Source organism: Sipha flava, unplaced genomic scaffold (genome assembly GCF_003268045.1).
Source record: "Sipha flava isolate LNK unplaced genomic scaffold, YSA_version1 50225_pilon_pilon, whole genome shotgun sequence".
In the NCBI taxonomy this organism is placed as follows: Eukaryota; Metazoa; Arthropoda; class Insecta; order Hemiptera; family Aphididae; genus Sipha; species Sipha flava.
This window is the reverse complement of record NW_020273374.1, coordinates 756-19,033: the sequence shown is the minus strand read 5'-3', so window position 1 is coordinate 19,033 and position 18,278 is coordinate 756. Positions and strand designations below refer to the sequence as shown.

Genomic DNA, 18,278 nt, shown 5'->3' with positions numbered 1-18,278 from the left:
TTCCACAACGGATGAGTATATCAGTTATATTTTTTTGCGTTTACAAATATATTCATAATAAGATATTTATTACAGTAAATAAAACGTGAGAATAAGACTATACGAGAAATGGATGATAAAGAAATAGAGAAAGATAGAGAAATAGAGATAGTTATAGAAATAGCGAGAGAGAGAAAGAGAAAGAAAAAAATGATGAAGAGAAATAAAGATAACCGTATTTACTGATGTGCCGTGATTAAATACCCGGCGAGTAGGTAAATATTTTGGATATTTACCGGGTATTTACCCACTATAATATTTATCTATCAAAAATTTAGGTAAATATATTTTTTTAATCTGGTCAGGCTGTATACTTCTATTTTTACTACTGATAGGTATTGATATCATAAAACTGATACTACAATCATTGATTATAGAATAGATCTATTCTATCCCGGCGTTAGTCGCGCTATGGTCAAAATGATAACACTTTTTTTACATTTTATTTTAAGCATTGATATTCATTATATCTTTCAATAATGTTATTAAATATGATATTATAATATCCCAAGTATATTTAATTTCGTATATATAGAATAAATTAAGATAAATGTGATATATCATTAATTACGGTCATTTCGACCAAATCGCGACTAATGATGTTATTATTTTTATTATTACGACTAACATTGCCGGTTAAGTTATTATTAGACTAACGTTTCCGGACTTTATTTATATTATTATTTATTTTATTTATTCATTTAAGTTACTCATAAAAACCTAATATACAGTATACAAATTTAAATAAATTTCGTACATTGCTTTTTTAAATTAGGTACCCAATTTATATGTAAGGAAGTAACTTTAAGTTTTGATTTTTTTCTTTGTAAATAAAGTTATAAGTTATTAAAGTTATTATTAATATAAATATATTATTAAGTTATTAAAGTTGTATGAAAATTGATTTTTCTTAATAAAATTACTAAATGTGTATGAAACAACGTTTTTTATAATCATATTTTAGAAAATTATAACGCGGTCAAAAGGACCGCGGTGCGACCAACGACATAATATACACCAGCGCGACTATCGCCAGGCTAAAATCAATGCTAAAATTTATTCTACTACTAACTGATCAATACAAGTTCTAATCATCAGTCTTGGAAAAACATGAAAAAGTCAGGAAACAATCATAAAAAAGTATTGTGATATCCATGGATGGTTTTAGCATTAAAAATAAATGCACCTATCCAATTTATCGGGTAACCCGGTAAATACCTGGTATTTACCTGAAATTATATTTACCGGGTATTTGCTCATCACTAATGGTATTGCATATTTTGTACAGTTGATACACATATTATTTCGATATAAATAATATATAATGCACGTAGAAAAATAACATTCATGACTAATAATGCGCGAACGAGGATGTACATAAAATTATTACATTAAAGATCATAGTTTCGGTGAGAGATGAACGCGAACATAAACATCATTATTTTATGTACACATTATGCATAAATTACTATTATTAACACATTCAAGTCGCGGCATCTATACGCCGATCATTACTTAAACAATAATACTACGTATAATGTATGTACTGTACACTTAATTATTATCACTGGAAATATTACGTAGGTATATTTATAAACGATCAACAATTAATTAAAACACTTAGGTATACAAAAAAAAAAAAAAATCAAAAAAAAAGTTCTAATTACACTTAAACGTAAAAAATAATAATAACTTAAGATTTGCACTAAATAATAATTAAAATAATAATAATGATAATCGTGGGGTGTCCGACAAGTGATTTTTACCGATGATATTGCCTGCCTTGCACTGTGCGTCGATTTGATGTAGTGCGTGCAGGCGCATGTGCGCGCGTGAGACCGAGCGCTCTTCGCCTGTAGATCCGCCGTGAACATATAATGATGGCCGCGATTGATTGACGACGATAATATTGTATTATAATACGGATGATACACTGCGATCGCGGTGCGCGCCCGTCTGCGCGGAAGGGAAACCGAACGCGATCGGATCGTCGTAAACGTTTGTTTACCCCCGGCTTCTCTTCTGTTTCACAGACGGTACCGCGGTGTCGAGGTAATAACGTCGCGGTGCAGTTCGCCGGGGCTGTGCGTCTAGAGAAGGTGAACGGGGACGGTCGACCGTAAAATAATAATATTTTCAAACGATGTGCGTAGTATACGATTCGTTCTGAAAAATAAAAACCACGTTAATTATACACACACACATACATGTGTACGAGTATATAAACATAAAATTTTAAACAAGTGTATTAACCAGAAGAATATACTATTTTACGACTAGCAAATGTTCGTTATGTTAATGTTTTCCACCTTATTTTATTTTTTTTTTCCTCAACACGACGTAAATTCGGAACTGCCTTTATTGTGTACGTCTATATAATATGCGTGCGTGTCGCGTTTTTAATTGCCAACAAACCCCCTAAGACGATTCTCGCGCCGTAACAATATTTACATCTAATCGATCTTCGTATGACTTTTTTTTTCCCAACAATTATAATTATCTATTATCTGTTCTCTAGAACGTAAAACAATGTTTTACATTGTGCCTCGAAAACGTACACGCGACGGACAGCCGCCGTACAGTATACATTATAAGGTGTCTCTGTAACGGGTACATATCATTATAACGTCCAAACGAAAACGATGGAATACAAGGAAATTTACATATGGTATCCTTCCGATAAGCACAACGCGGAAAACGAATACGTTCTGTTCTGTAAGGTAACGTTTTTAATTAAAATCTAAATGAAATTCCTCCAGTCACTGAATTCGCACTACTCGATGAATAATTTAGGTGATTAATCTCTTAAAAAGACGGACTACAAGCGCATATATGGACTAATGTATGTCTGTGTACGCACAAAATTATAAAACTGTGTAACAATAATAGTAATGTGTATTTCCGTACACACGCAAACACGAATAAAAACAGCTCGGCGAAACTACCAATGTGTGAACACAATCGTATTCGACGGTTGTGAAATCTATAGACTTACGAGTAAAATAGAGCTACTCCTTGCACGAGTTGGTACCCAGTTAGAGAGGTAATTTTCCGAAATCCTGAATAGTTTTTCCAAGCGTAAGGAATAACTACCGAAAACTGTTTAGGTAGTTTCTAACTTAAATGCTCGCGGATCTATGTACGATTGTATTATGACATGACCACTCGATATTCTAATAGAAAAAAAAATTGTACAACAATAATAACACAGAAATCCGGTTGACAAAGAGAGATTTCAGACGCAGCAACTATATCCGAAAACCATATGGGTTCTCCTGCTCTCACACGCGTGCACACACTTTTTACTTTTAATTGCTATCGTTAATTCGTATATAATAACGTGTGTGTGTGTGATATTTTTTGGATGGTGTTCAATTGAAAAATGTGCTTAGGTAACGGCATGCGGGCGACTAAAAGTGTTCAAAACGCACATTACGTATACTGCAGCGACGACAGGCGCAATTATAGTATGCGACTTATAGTTGATACCATTTAAATTAATATCGTAATATAAGCGTGTCCTGAGGGAAAGCTGTTTTTGGATGTGTTAAAGTGAATTACAGTATAGCGCCCTCTAAACGTTAGTATAATTAATTTGACCTTATAAAAAAAATACATATGTATTATTTTCGTTTTATATATATTTTCAAAAACCTTTTATTTTTTTAAATATTTTTAGTTTTGTTTGTCTGCGTTAAGAATAAAGTCTGGATGCCAAAAATGTTGAAAAGTATTATATATAAAATTACACAGAACGATTTTTCAACTGTTTCGTCAGTTACAATCTGTTCGCGATTAAACGTCGCTTAAAATTTATGCAGCCCGATATATTGCAGGAATATGAGGTATTTACGATATAAATGATGGGTAACGTTTAAAAGAATATTGTACTACGAAAAGCCTTTTTTAGAGTTTTTAAAATCGTTACATATTCAATAAAATAAATGTATTATTGAGTTTTGTGAAATCAACCATGTGTTTTAAGCAATTCTCAGAAGTATGACTCATGATGGATATTTCTTTTTTTTTTTAAGGCTATAATGTTAAGATAGGAATTCAAAGAATTTTTGTACAGGTAGTACATTACGTTCATAAAAAATATGAAGTAATGATATGAAATATTTGCGAACAACACGTAATCATCGAATTTTGGTGTTTTTGATAATATATAATACCTAAACTTTAGATTCTAAAATGTAATTAAACTTTATAATGAAATTATACAAGGAAAAAATTATAATAAAATTCATAATACTTTTGACGTAAATTTAAATATCTCTAAGGTACATTTACTGGTATAAATTATTTAAACAAAATGTATTAATAAAATATAGGCATTACTCGACAGGAGAATATTTTAATAATGCAAAATAATCTTCTATTACGTAACAATTATTGTTTACGTTATTTAGTTACTGAAGTCGTTAATACTAGATTCTGAAACCAAATTCAGTTTAACTGATTAAGAGGATAGGTACTAAGTATCGAATATATACATTTATTGTCAATATATTTTACCAAATATCAATGTTTAAATAAGATATACAACCGCAATGTTATATGGGTATATATTCTGAAACACCGCTGCTATATGATGTAGGGTATAGTTTAATACAATAACCTATTTAAGTGGTACTCACGGGATTCTTCCCCCTAGAGTCCTGCATATTATGTGTATAATAATAATACAATTTTTGATTTTCAACTGAAATATTGTTGAATAAAATCTCGCCCTTCCTCATAAACACGCGGTTGTGGTGTAACAAACAACTTCAAAACACTCGAGCGTGTATATTTCAAATCATTCTAATACATTTAATTTTTTTTTAAATAATTTTAAACTAGTTTTACTGGTATTGATTTTAGATTTATACAGTTACATAAAATTATGAAATAAGTTATAAAATTCAGTAAACGGATGAATGAACTATGGGTGTAACATGTATGGGGTTATTGTAACTGTAAGAATAAACCGTTCATATAAAGGATTTTGAAGTTTTTCTCTTGTTTGTTCACTCGAAAGATATACACTGTACATTATACAGCCTTGGTTTATATACATACTATTGTTTTTATCTAACTTTTTACTCAGGTCGTGCGTCCCGTATAACCAAAGTTGTGTTTACCCCAATTAATTGTTTAAAACAGAACATCGCGTCGCGTATATAGCCGTATAAGAAAATATAATGTAGGCACTGTACCACATGCGTAATCAATTTCGTCATCAGTATGTACAAAATAATATCGTCACGGGTTTTACGAGTTTTCCTCGTATAGTTACGAAAACAAAAAAAAAGGAAAAAAAATAATCGTCATAAGTTTTTGGTCACCGAGTGTTTGTTTTTGTCTTTTCCAAACTCAGATAACGATTAAATGTACGGAAAAAAAAGTGAAGCCGTAGAGATGTGCAAAAGGGATAGAGCGTAACGTAGGTAAGTATAGATATATATATATATATATATATATATATATATTGTACAGCAGTATCCTCTTAGCGGTTATGATTTTTTTTTTTTTTTAATTTAAATCTACTTGCAACGGTAAAAACGTAATTTATATGCAAGTTTCGTACGCCTTGTATGCCGGTATTCGAGAGGATGTCTACAGAACGCGCGTATTATACACATGATGTTCGCGCCTACATAAGCACGTGCTCGGCGCGGGACAACTCACCTGTTTAAAATATGCATACGGGACTGTCGCCGCGTCCGAAGCGGCGTTGGACAGTGGTGATTGGCCGCGACGACGGCGACGGTGGTGGTGGGTGATGGTGGCGGCCTCGACGGTGATCGGGTGCTGCGGCAGGCGTCGGCGTACATCAGACGTAATCGGACGGCAGTGAGTTCTGCCTCTGATGGTGGTGGTGGTGATGGTGATAGGGATCGATTGGTTCGTACATGTCCGAGTAGTATGCGCTGCTGTGCTGGTCGAAAGCGTAACCGGCGTTGTGGTAAGCAGGCGTCGGCACCCGGTCCAGTTCGGTGTATAGCACGTCGTCGACGATGGACGGCGGTTGATGCGACCCGTCTTCTTGGCCGCCGATGACGGACGCGTACACCACGACCGGTATGGCGGCCGCCGCTTCCTCCACCGTGTAATGGTTGGCGCGCACCGCGTTCTGATTGGACGACACGGCGTCCGGCGGCAGCACGGCGCCGCGTTTCCGCCGGAACCACCGGAACCAATCGCCCGGGTTCACGGACAGTTGCCCGACGCCGACGACGCCACCGTCATCGCCGCCGTTGCCGCCGCCGCCGCCGCCGCTGCCACCACCGCCGCCGCCGCCGCCGCCGCCGCCGCCGCCGATACCACCGCCGCTGCCGTTACGTGCACCGCCACCCGACGGCCGTCCCGGTCCGGTGTGCTTCGAAGCGGTACCGTCCGGGCCGCCGGACCGTCGGACGATCGGTCCGGCGCGCCGGTTGTTCAGGTTGTTAAGGCTGTTCAGGTGGTTCAAATGGTTCAGGTGGTTCAAGTGATGGTGGTCCCCCGCCGTTATCTGAGCGATCTGCCGCTGATGGTGGTGCAACTGCTGATGGTGGTGATGGTGATGAACCCTATCCGAGGGCGGATCGAACGACACCAGACAATCTGCGCACACAACAGAATTAACGTTATTAAAAACACGTTAAGATGATGGATTTTTTTTTTTTTTTTTAATAAAAAAGGAACCACAACAATAATATTTTACGCTCGTCCGTACTACGGTATAATCACACCAACATTTAAACGTTAACCCGAGAAACACGCTTGTTCGTCCGCGATCGCTATATAACATTTTTTTTTTAAACTAAACTATGTTTCCAGTCGCGTGTTGATTATACTAGGATAATGCTTTTGTTTTTTACGGTATTTGCGTTCTTCCTTTTATTTTCCATTACGTTATTATGGTAAATACAATTATGGTATCATTGCTAAATATATTTATGAGGGTTTTATTTAAGTTCTTTCCGATTCAAATTCACACATTAAATGCATAAATACCTATTATAGATAAACGAAAATGATTATTCGTTTATGAAAATCCAATTGTTATTATTTTGTATAAAATTGTCTTTGAAGTAGGTATTTGTTCAAAGAACAGTATTCAAATATCTTATACAGAAGATATATCATCTGTAGAGTGGCACGCATCTTAATAAAACATTAACTAAACTAGGAATATATATATATACATGTATACAGATTAGATAGCGACCAAGAGAATTAGTATTTAATTTTGGAAATGTTTTTATAAGAACCAACATTAGATAATTCATCCTGATAACATAAGTGAATAATATAAATCCGATACCTACATAAAAAAATCTTTTGTTAATTAATTCGAAGTAAAATAATGATGTTCCTATAAAAACAAGTTTTTTATTTTACATAAGTTGTAAACTACAAAGAAAATTACTTTTATTTTTACGATCGTGACTTAATGATGTGTAAATTAAAATATTCTGTCTACGGAAAATAATTGTTTTATTTCTTCCCAATTATAATTAATAGATTACTCATAGAAAAAATGACGTTGAGTAGGTATACCCATAAATATGTACAGGTGCAGCACGGACAGAAGAATTCATTACTGTCAATAACACAACACATTTATTATAAACATTGGCGTTAAAATATTAAAAATAAATGAGCTTTTCGCTTTTCAGAGAAGATTACATGGAAAACACTTGACATTAAACTAAAATGTAAAAGAGAAAAATAAAATATTGCACGCTGATGTATTCGCCGTCAATTAATTTTCGAGTTAATGAAAAAGCTTTTTATATTAATTTTCTTGCACATAAGTATAATTAAAAGTTTGCCCTAAATACAGCCACAGAACAATAATACTCAACACTAGTACACACATTATTTTAGTTAAATATAAGTTTTTGTATATTTATACTCTATATATCCTTACGCTATACTACTATCCGGACATAGTGTGTACTTTGTTTGTGTCATGAAGACCACTGTTGTACAAATCAAGTTGATATAATTTATACACTACCAAAAGTTGTTCGTGTTCCAAATACCGATCGTATAAATCCCAAGTTTTTTGGCCGCAGTTTAACGTTCTCGGTTATTCTAAAATATTAATATCAAACCATCCAAAGCTTATGACAGCAATATTTTACTCGTATAATCATGTGTACTACATGTAAATGTTATGAAGACGCGGGAAAATCGTTTTTGTGATGATACAGCCGTCCGCACTTAACGTATGAAATGCATTATTATCAGGGTTCGTAAGTTCATGCATTTACATGTTTTTTTTTTGCCATATCGGAAAACATCCTCAGTAAGATAGAGATCCATTTCATAACAATGGTCATAAAAATTTTAAGTTTAATAAAGCGTGTTTTTGTATGTTTTGTGTGTATTGGCATATTTGGTATATAGTTAATTTTTTTGAGCTATTAGCCGTATATTATTTTATGTGAATTCGGTAAAATCATTTTTCGTGGAAGTTAAAAAAAAATGCGATAGATAAATGCTTGAATTTATTCTAATTCACTTTTCTTAACATGTTTACAAAATCTTAGTATATTATCAGTATTTTTATTTTTGTAAGACATTAAGTTTAATAAGTTAAAATCAGTACCATGGAAACAATGTTATTGCGCACCGCTACCACCCTCCCCCAATTGACGTGTGCATTGCAATATTTACCACCAATTTATTTTCGTCACAACATGTGTGCATTAATTGTAGCTATAATAAAATGTAATCGAAGAAATAAAATATAACTTTTAAAAATATGAACGGATAATTCTTATTATTTCAAAAAATGCTTTTACATTTTTTTTCGTGCATAGTTAAAATGTATAAAATACATATTTTGAATTTTTTTTGCGCGTATTTGAATGTATATTTTATCAAATGTTAGTGCATTATTACATGTTTATTTACGCATTTTTTAGTGCATGCACTTGCGAGCCCTGATTATTATATATTATAATCGTATACGGGAAAGCCGTTTTAACAACGTTCATTTTACGCATCCATGTATAGATATATATTGTGTTACTTATTATTATGTTGTACTATATTATATCGTACGTATTTATTATACAAGCGCCGAACGAAATGGCCATCATCATCTGAATGATAAAAATGTAGTGCGCCTTGGAAACGTCCACGTCTGACGTCCGATTCAGAACATAAATTTCGAATGAGCGAAAAAAAATATACAAATAAAAGAATACTGGATTACCTCTTCGTCGGCAATACGCTAACGTATTAATTTACTCGGGTTAGTATTGTTCTGTCAGCGAACTAAATAAAAAATGTGTTTGGGATACCTATCCTTATTTCCACAGCTATATAATACACACTCGCACTCGCGTATGCGGTATAGAATTTGTGCGCCATGTGGACATGGATATGTTTTATATATATTAAGTATACGTAGCGGCCGTATTGTTTTGTCGGGTGTACATTTCTGTGTTGTCGCCACCGACTTCACTACACTCCGCAGCCGCGACCACTTGCGCTGTTTTATCATCACGCGACCTCATAATATTTTACGGATAAATATCTTTTAACAATAATAATAATCATATTATGTGCATCCGGAGCATATACTCGTATATTATATATTATACGACGTGCGTGATATTTCACTCTCAGCGATAGATCATATCCTCATGTATTCGTATATGTACAACGAGTTTAATTCTTCAAAATGTTCTCACACGATCTATCGGACACCGTAGTGTAATATATTACATAGGAACATCAGGAAAAGTTAAATTTTATTACGTCCGTTTCAGAATAATAATATATAAATGTATATCGTTATTTAATATTTATTGTATACATGTATGTGTGCGCACGGCAATGTTCACGAAACGAAAAATAAATAATTCTGGTGATTTTTTTCTCCCTATACCACATGATGTGATTGCGTGTTAGTCTTAGACGGGTAATTTTTTTTTTTTAAACTCGCGAACGCGTATTGCATAACATCTTGCTAACACAGTAGATTTTTTTTTTTCATTGTTGGAAATCATAAAATGTACTGCACCAAATGTTATTTAGGTTGATTAAAGTTGAGTGAATATAGCATTTATTTTTATTTTTTAATAAATAATGTTCATATTTTTTAGTAGCTTTTTACCGAATTAAGTTGGTTCGAGTCCACACTAATCGCACAAACTATAGTTCCAATATGTACTATTACTGTAGGTGCTAATTAATATTACAGCGTTCGGTTAACCGTTAGAAGTACGTAACTAACTACGTACGTAGTACAAACAGTTAACATTTGCGCTGTGAAAACGTTTATGAGAATTTTAAAAATTCTAACCGAATGAGTGTTTTTTTAGCCGTTATTATTTTGTACGCGAGCTATGCGCATACACTAAGAGAATAGTATTGTACAAACATAACACATGAGCACATATACACGCGCATGCACGCACATCCCTATATATATATATATATACACACCATGGAATTTTTACCTCACAGATGGAGTAAATTAAAGAAAAAACACAGTGTCAATAATAAAAACCATAATTCTACCAGATGTGTTCCAATCGAGTGTATATTCTGGGAAAAAATAAGACGGCCACATTTTCAGTTCCTCGAATGCGGCATCGCGACCGACGTTCAAAGGATAACCGTGTCGACCGATCTAATTAAAACATCCAACAATGAACTAAACTAACCACCGCATATTATTCTTATTTATTCGGGTTTCGAGGTCTATCGCAAAAATTTAGCAATACTCATCTTTTGAATCAAAATAGTAGCACGGTATATGATTATAGTATTTTTTATAAAATTCAGAAACAAATAGTCGATTAAGTTCAATACAATAATATATTTTATATCAAATGCTTATATGTTTAAACTCGATCTTTAGGGGTATTGTATATTATAACATATCATGAATCCAATATTTTTTATAGAAGCATCATGAATTATATTATATGCATTTTTTTTTAAAAAGTTAATTTAATACTTATAATTATTCACTATATCAAATTGTACAATAGTTTTCAGTACAAATAAGTAACATGTATAAAAATTTCAACCTAGTAACAATTATTGAAGCACCAATTATTATTCAACAGATTATTGGAATTTACCCTACAAAGTTGTTAAATATCATGGGCGTAGTTGGGTATAATGATCTGTGAGGGCTATATAGGACAAAAATATGTATTCCAAAAACTCCTTACGTTAAACTTTATTTAAATGGGGAGATAATGACTCCTTCTTAACCTGTAATTTTATTTTACAGTACATAAAAGTTAAAACAATACAAATTAAAATATTAAATCAAACAGACCATTTATGTTTTCTGAAAAATATTGAGTATATTTTTCGATTCTATTGAATGTGATAAATCTCTTTATGAAGTACTGACAAGTTTGTGAACCTATGATTTTTCATGATATTTCTAGTCCGATTCTTCATTCACTTCATTACAAAAAATAAGCGTTCGTATGAGGCAGATGATAAGGTGATGATATGGTATATTCAGTACAGTTTGTAAAAGTTTATAAAAATTTTAAATAATATTATCTACAGTATTATGTCATCTATTTCAAAGTTTTCTTTATTTATCATATTTTATCATCTACAAATAAACATGTTTATGAAATATGATAAAAAACAAATTTATATTAGTATGTAAATACAATAACTATCAATTAACATTATACTACTAATATTTGAAGCATTGATGAATTTCAGGGAAAATCATAAAAAATTTTAAAACTATAATTTCGGATCAAATTTAAAATGAAAATAAACACCGTAAGAGGATTATAAAAGTTTTTGTAGGGGATGTTGCCCCCATAACCCTATGCATACTATGCCCATGGTGTATGATAAATAATACATAATAAATTAAGAACAATATATATTGTACTAATCGTTGTTTAAGTCTTAAGTCTAAAAATGTGAGAAGAAAAAATATAGCACAACATAAAGTACATAAAATACTGGCCTCAGTTTATACACACAAATGGTCTTTTTATAACACGATGTTATTTACCGTTATGGCCTCTTACACATCAAAGAATATTTATTTAAAATTTTCTTATAATCAAAACAAATCAAACGCACGTTAAATTAGATATTTGAAAACTAAATTTTAACTATATAGGTACGAATAATTTTGTTTCGTTTTTAATTCTGAATTAACGTTCCCAATGCATTACATTATTATACATATATTATAGCGCGTTACATACTCCATTTTTTTAGTTATATTATATTATTATTTTATATTTTTTACCTATAATACTACTTCCGTACAGTTCATTAAGTGATACAAATATAAATACAGTATGCACTATAAAAGACTGATGGAAAACGTGAAATAAATTCTACAGGACTAGTCACTAATAATATTTGAACGAACTGCTGTGTGCAGGTACGAACGAGCTGAAGTAAACCGATTGTCGTACAATAATCTGTACATAAATGTTACTATCGTAATGATGAATAAAATTGCTCACCTGGCCGTGACGGCGCTGTGCGTCCAGAAAGTCGCCTGAAACAAAAAAACAAAAAATATAAAGTAATGTAAAAGAAGTGTATGTACATTTTTTTATTTCGATTTTTTTTTTTCGCAGACGCGCGTAATCCGTTTTATTGCGCGCGTTGTTGTTTGTCGATCGACCACCGTATAACGTAAAAAACACACTCGTGTACTTATACACCCACGCGAAACCGTCACGAAATACAAGAGTTCCGTCTATAAACGGGGCAGACGACGACGCGCGATCGCTATCGTATACTCCGTGTTGATCTTGTAATGCCACATTTCATCTAGGTATTGTTTTATCGCACTAGATCGACGTCCAAGCACACAGTCGTCCGCGTAATAGATCATTCCATAGCGGTTCTTACATGATCTTACCGATCGGTTAACGTCATTTTAATTGGTCGTGTACACAATAACTCGTGTTGCACGCGCGTCCGTGCATGTGTGTGTGTGTGTGCGCGCGCACAATTTCGAAGTATAATTTAATAAGTAGGTTTACGCGCAAGTATTTTGAAGCTATGTGAAGTTTTGTTGTGTACGTAATACATTCGTCTACAAATAGTGCATAAGTGCATTATAATGTATACAGAGCACACGCGCAGGGTTATCGGCGGGGTGTACCATACCTCGGTACGCCAACGAAGGCGACGACCGACCGACCGACCCGTATCATTATAAAAACATTACTGCCGTAAAAACGTCGCTCGCCGGAAATTAAAACGAGTCCCGAAATCATAATTATTGTGTATTAATTTGCACGACCTAGTGCACAGATTTCTTCGTGAAATATCTCGGTCATGTCAGTCTATAACGGGTACCTGTATAATTTACTTTGGACATTTTAATTAATTAAAAATTACTTTTTTATCGCCAAAAAATCTTACGTTGATTTAACCCTTTCCGAGCTTCATTTAACCGCACCGCAATAATATCTCAACTCCCCTCTTCGGTCAAACTCGTCGACTCAAAGTTATTTTTAAGACCAAATTTTAAAATCACCAATGGGCGGCCGAGTCATGGCGAATGAGTTAGTAGCGTAGACGTCCAATGGCACTTTTATTCGATACTAAAGTACCTACGTCACACAACTCTACGAATGCGTAACGCATTTACGTTTTTAAAAAATGTTTAAAGAGTTCATGATAAGTATGAAACACGAGCGATTTTATTTTTACTGTGAAACTTTATGTACTAAATCTTTGTAATATGCGTATTTTTTACGAGACGTCTGGTTGAGTTTAATTAATATACAGTGATATATAGAGTTGAAGTTTTACTTCTCTACAATTTGATATACGTTAGTAAATAATCTCTCTTGTGTTCAAATATAAAATAAACGTAAAAAACATTAAACTTACCAGTACTTAGCTCTTTTTCCCGAAAACGTATACAATATACATACATCAAATCAGCACAGAATATAACTTTTTTAACGATGCCTGAGTATTTTAAAATTGTAACCTTCATTAAAAGTTGTTCTCATTTTTAATGTTTAGAAAGTCAAATTCATTAATTTACTCTTTTTTAAACTTGTATTAAAATAGTTTTACAAAAGTATATAAATATATATTTTTTTTGGAAATTGTTATTAAATTAGAACTAAATAGTTTATTTTTAATTTATAACTTTCAAAAATAAATATTTTTTTTCCATCTATAGAACTATTGAATTTTTGTTTTCTAAAGAAATGTATTTAATTAACCTTAAGCTCAGTTAAAAATTGTGTGTTAACATTATAAAAGCATCATAAAATCATATACGATGATATAATGATGAATTAATGATGAATCTGATGATTTTAAAATACATATTATAATATGTATTTTGAAATCATTAAACAATATATTAAATGTTAAATCACAAAAAAATTTGATAAATTTAACGACTCATTAAAATATAATGCATTATATTGTCACTTATACTTGATAATTCAGGGAATATGAAATATTTAAAGATTATTCAACATTTATCTGTTAAACTGCAGTGAACGTTTGAGTAACCCGGGCATTATTAACGTTATTTTTAATGGAATTAAACAGCACTATTATTTATTTTTAAGTTATTTTTGTTAACGATATTCAGTCACAACATATGTGGCTATTAAACGTAAAATAACATTTGTTGTTTTGAAATGTTTAATAAAACGGAAAGCTATTTACATAATTTCTTATGTTTTTACTTCAAAAATATTATTGTCCATTCAACCAATGAGGAATTAACCACAAATGGGTTTGATACATGTTTTATTTTATGTACGTTTATATCTTCCATTTGGCACAATAATACAAATGTTTTTTTTCGCGATAAACCTTGAATTTTTTTTATCTTTAACCACCCATGATGTTGATTTTTTTTCATAACCTTCATGTTGAATTCTAAAATTCCCTCACTCGCTAATAGTTTTCAAAATTATTTTCAAAGAATCCACTATTTGGTCCGCATTCATGGCAATTTGTTACACATTGAACCTCTATCGGAAATGACTTTTTGTATACATAATAGCCTTTAGAAATCCACTTTTGTAGTTGTCGTATAAGTTATTAGATGTAGGTAGAAATGCATTTTATCCTTATAATGGCTTACAACGTTGTTAAAAACGCTATTGACATTATTCCTACATCGTTTCTCTTCAAGAGCCACTACACATGCGTGGGCCTTTCTTGCACATGCTTTATTAAAGAGGTTTTTGAACTTTTTTCTCCGTCGTCAATGTTCGATCTTATCACATTGCTTCAACAAGTTGCCACCTATGCATTTTACATTATAAGTAAGCTATTGATCGTATAAACTATATTTTATTATCTATTTCCAGAAAGCGATCTTAACTCAGTCTGATATTTCTCTGCTAGTGGTAAAGTTATTGTAGGTGTTTACTTTCATTAGTCTTAAAGACTTGTTTTCATGATTTTTTCGTTTTTGTTAAATTATTGAATATTTCGGTTTTATACTTTGATGAATTAATTATTTAAATTTTAAACGTACCAGTAAACATTTAACATAAACACCCCGGTGTTTACTCGATTCTAAATACTCGTGGGTGAATGCATAGAGCATAGGACTTCAAAAATATAAGTTATTAATTATTTCATCTTATAATTTTGGGTGCGAACACATGGATTTCACTTTTATACACCGTCGTAATCAGTTCGTTTCATCTATGAATGTACGTAATATATAAATGATAAATAATTCTTTCTTTTCGGTATACCCGGCTAGATCACAGAGTCGAATCAGATATATTATAATAACCACGTATAATGTATCGCTCGTTATACGTGTATACAGCCGTCAAATATAGTCGGGCGTGTAGATTGCAGCGGGATGTCGAAATGTGAAAAATCGATAGATTCGTTATGAGTATAACGTATTATAATCTCGTTTTTCGGTCGGAATAATTATTACAGACGTATATAAAACCGATTTATTATTATTATTATTATTAATAATATTTATGCACGGATCGTATACAAAACGTGCGCGTACACAACGATTAAAGCCCTCGAGTTAAATGTGGGCGTACCTACGAAAAAAATAATAAGGAACAATAATATTAATAATAATAATAATGAAAACGGACTTGCCACCTGTTAAAAGCATGCAATGACCGCTCTTACTTTACAGAAATCGTAAGATATCATTTTAGAATCCGAAGGAAATATGTAAAACACACATATTGTACGAGAAAACCGACACGTGGCTCGCACGCATACGCTTAAAAGGGTGCAAATTATCCTTGTACACGCGTATTGCATTCACACACACATATATTGGTAGCCGTGTTGAAACAATGTTGTGCGTCGTGTACGCGTGTACGTATTATGTATTTTATGTATAAGCGTACGTTATTATACTCACATATGAAGAATCTACTAACGTGTACAGGTATAAACATAAAACATAGGTACATACAATATGGTTGGTCGCATTAGCGAGTACTGACGTTTTACAATATAACACACACACACGCGCGAGCGTAGTACGTGTTTACGCACATACGAGTGGGCAAAACCGCAAGAGACTGCTGCGCCCGTGAGCGTGTCTGTAAAGGTTTATACCCGTTTAAACGATCCGTAACCAGAATGTACCAGCAGCATACGTACAATATACGCGCAGCACAATATTGAAAATAAAAATTTATAATATTATGCACGCGTAAACGCACGCGCGTATTCGAGTAAGGGTATATTATATTATATAATATATGCACGTTATAATAATTTATACATTTATTCGATCGTAAAAAAATGCTCGTAATGATTATTATTATTGTCGCCGCGGTCGTATATCTCTCTTTTTCTACATACGCACACAATATCGTTGTTATTGTTGTTTTCGCTGAGCGTTAATATTTACAAAACACCGACACCATCATAAAAAAAAGTAAAAATGAAAAAAATCGCGCTCGTAAACCATATCCACTATACACTTCTTCCTCGACTCACATGTAAGCGCGACGTCGTCCGTCATAATATTATATGCGCGTACATAAAGTAGAACGGGAAAACAATGTGCGGATCGCGCGTTGACAAAAAAAAAAAAAAACCAACAATAACAAAAACGCGTAATCCGTGTGCGTGTGTACAAAAATGTAATAAAATATTATATAGTCGAAATACTCACAGTTTTAGGTGTAGGAAGACGACCATGAATAGGGCGCCGATCGCGGCGGACAGCAGCGACACCAAGACCAATATCATGGGCCACGTCACCTCAGCAATGGGAACTGTCAACATACCTGTCAAAACACAACAATAGTATTTTTTTACACGTGTCGTAATCACATTACATTATTTATTGGATTATAAATCGTACGAAAATACACCGAGTTAACCATGTACCTGCGGGTACGTACAGCACCCCGCGTCTATTATACGGCGGTGATACAATAAAAAAAATAATAATAATATAGATACAAAATATATAATACACTCTTCGTCCGCGATAGCCGTGCCTAACGCAATGATGGCTCGATTATTACACGGGGTAACGTCTTCATTTTTCATAATACATAATAATAATACGGCACGACTATCATTGTCACCTCCGCCCGGTAACCGGCGTGGGAACACGGCGACGGTGTAAAATAATATATAATTTCGTTTTGGTCGGCATTTTTTTTTTACCATTATTATTATTATTATTATTATTTATCGTGTCGTCGTCGTCGCCGCTGTCTCGCACACCCGCATCGGATTCGAGTGGCGCGTCCTCAGCCGCTACCGATGCCGTTTTATTTATTTATTATTATTTTCTTTTTTTTTTTTTTTTTTGTCATTCGACGGGTCTCGCGCGCCGCTCGCCTACTCCCGTGTTATTACGCTGGCAGACAATGCGCGGCCGAGCCGCGGCGAATAGCTGACGGTTTTATTGCGCTCGCATGTCGTCGTGTCGAATTACGCTATACACGCGCGTACACACAATTCCGGAGACGGCCAACACGGCCGACCAGGATTCTCCTCCCACCCTCGTCGACATGTAGGTACATACATTTACAGGCGACAACGTCTAATTCCTACGATATACGTTTTTGTGGTATTTTATTATATTATAAACCGAATTTTACGGTCGGTCGAAATTTCACACCGAATATTGATGGATTTTCCCTAGCGTGTTCCCCCGTCGCCGGTTTCGTCGCCGCCGCGCGTCATTTCCTTTACGACGCCAATTTTATTGTAAGTACGCGTATAACGCTATATTTGCGTATTTATGAACGCACATACATGTATAGATTTCACAAGCATAGACTCAG

The 18,278-nt window shown here is 33.5% G+C and overlaps 1 protein-coding gene across 1 annotated transcript; it reads right to left on the bottom strand.

Moving 5' to 3' along the window:
* Positions 1-1,701: 1,701 nt before the first annotated feature.
* LOC112690394 (POU domain, class 4, transcription factor 2-like) lies at positions 1,702-17,286 on the bottom strand. Its single transcript, XM_025564408.1, has 4 exons — positions 17,150-17,286; positions 12,501-12,535; positions 5,713-6,630; positions 1,702-2,205 (listed from the first exon to the last, which is right to left on the bottom strand). The coding sequence occupies exons 1-3, from the start codon at positions 17,260-17,262 to the stop codon at positions 5,858-5,860; spliced, it is 921 nt and encodes a 306-aa protein (XP_025420193.1). The 5' UTR covers positions 17,263-17,286; the 3' UTR covers positions 1,702-2,205; positions 5,713-5,857.
* Positions 17,287-18,278: the final 992 nt, after the last annotated feature.

Bases quoted from the DNA above. Each gene is read 5' to 3' on its own strand.
- LOC112690394 (XM_025564408.1), bottom strand. From the start codon at position 17,262: ATGTTGACAGTTCCCATTGCTGAGGTGACGTGGCCCATGATATTGGTC. The intron at 12,536-17,149 runs GTGAGTATTTCG...TTTTTGTTTCAG, and splicing joins GTCTTCCTACACCTAAAACT to GCGACTTTCTGGACGCACAG. The intron at 6,631-12,500 runs GTGAGCAATTTT...TTGTGTGCGCAG, and splicing joins CACAGCGCCGTCACGGCCAG to ATTGTCTGGTGTCGTTCGAT.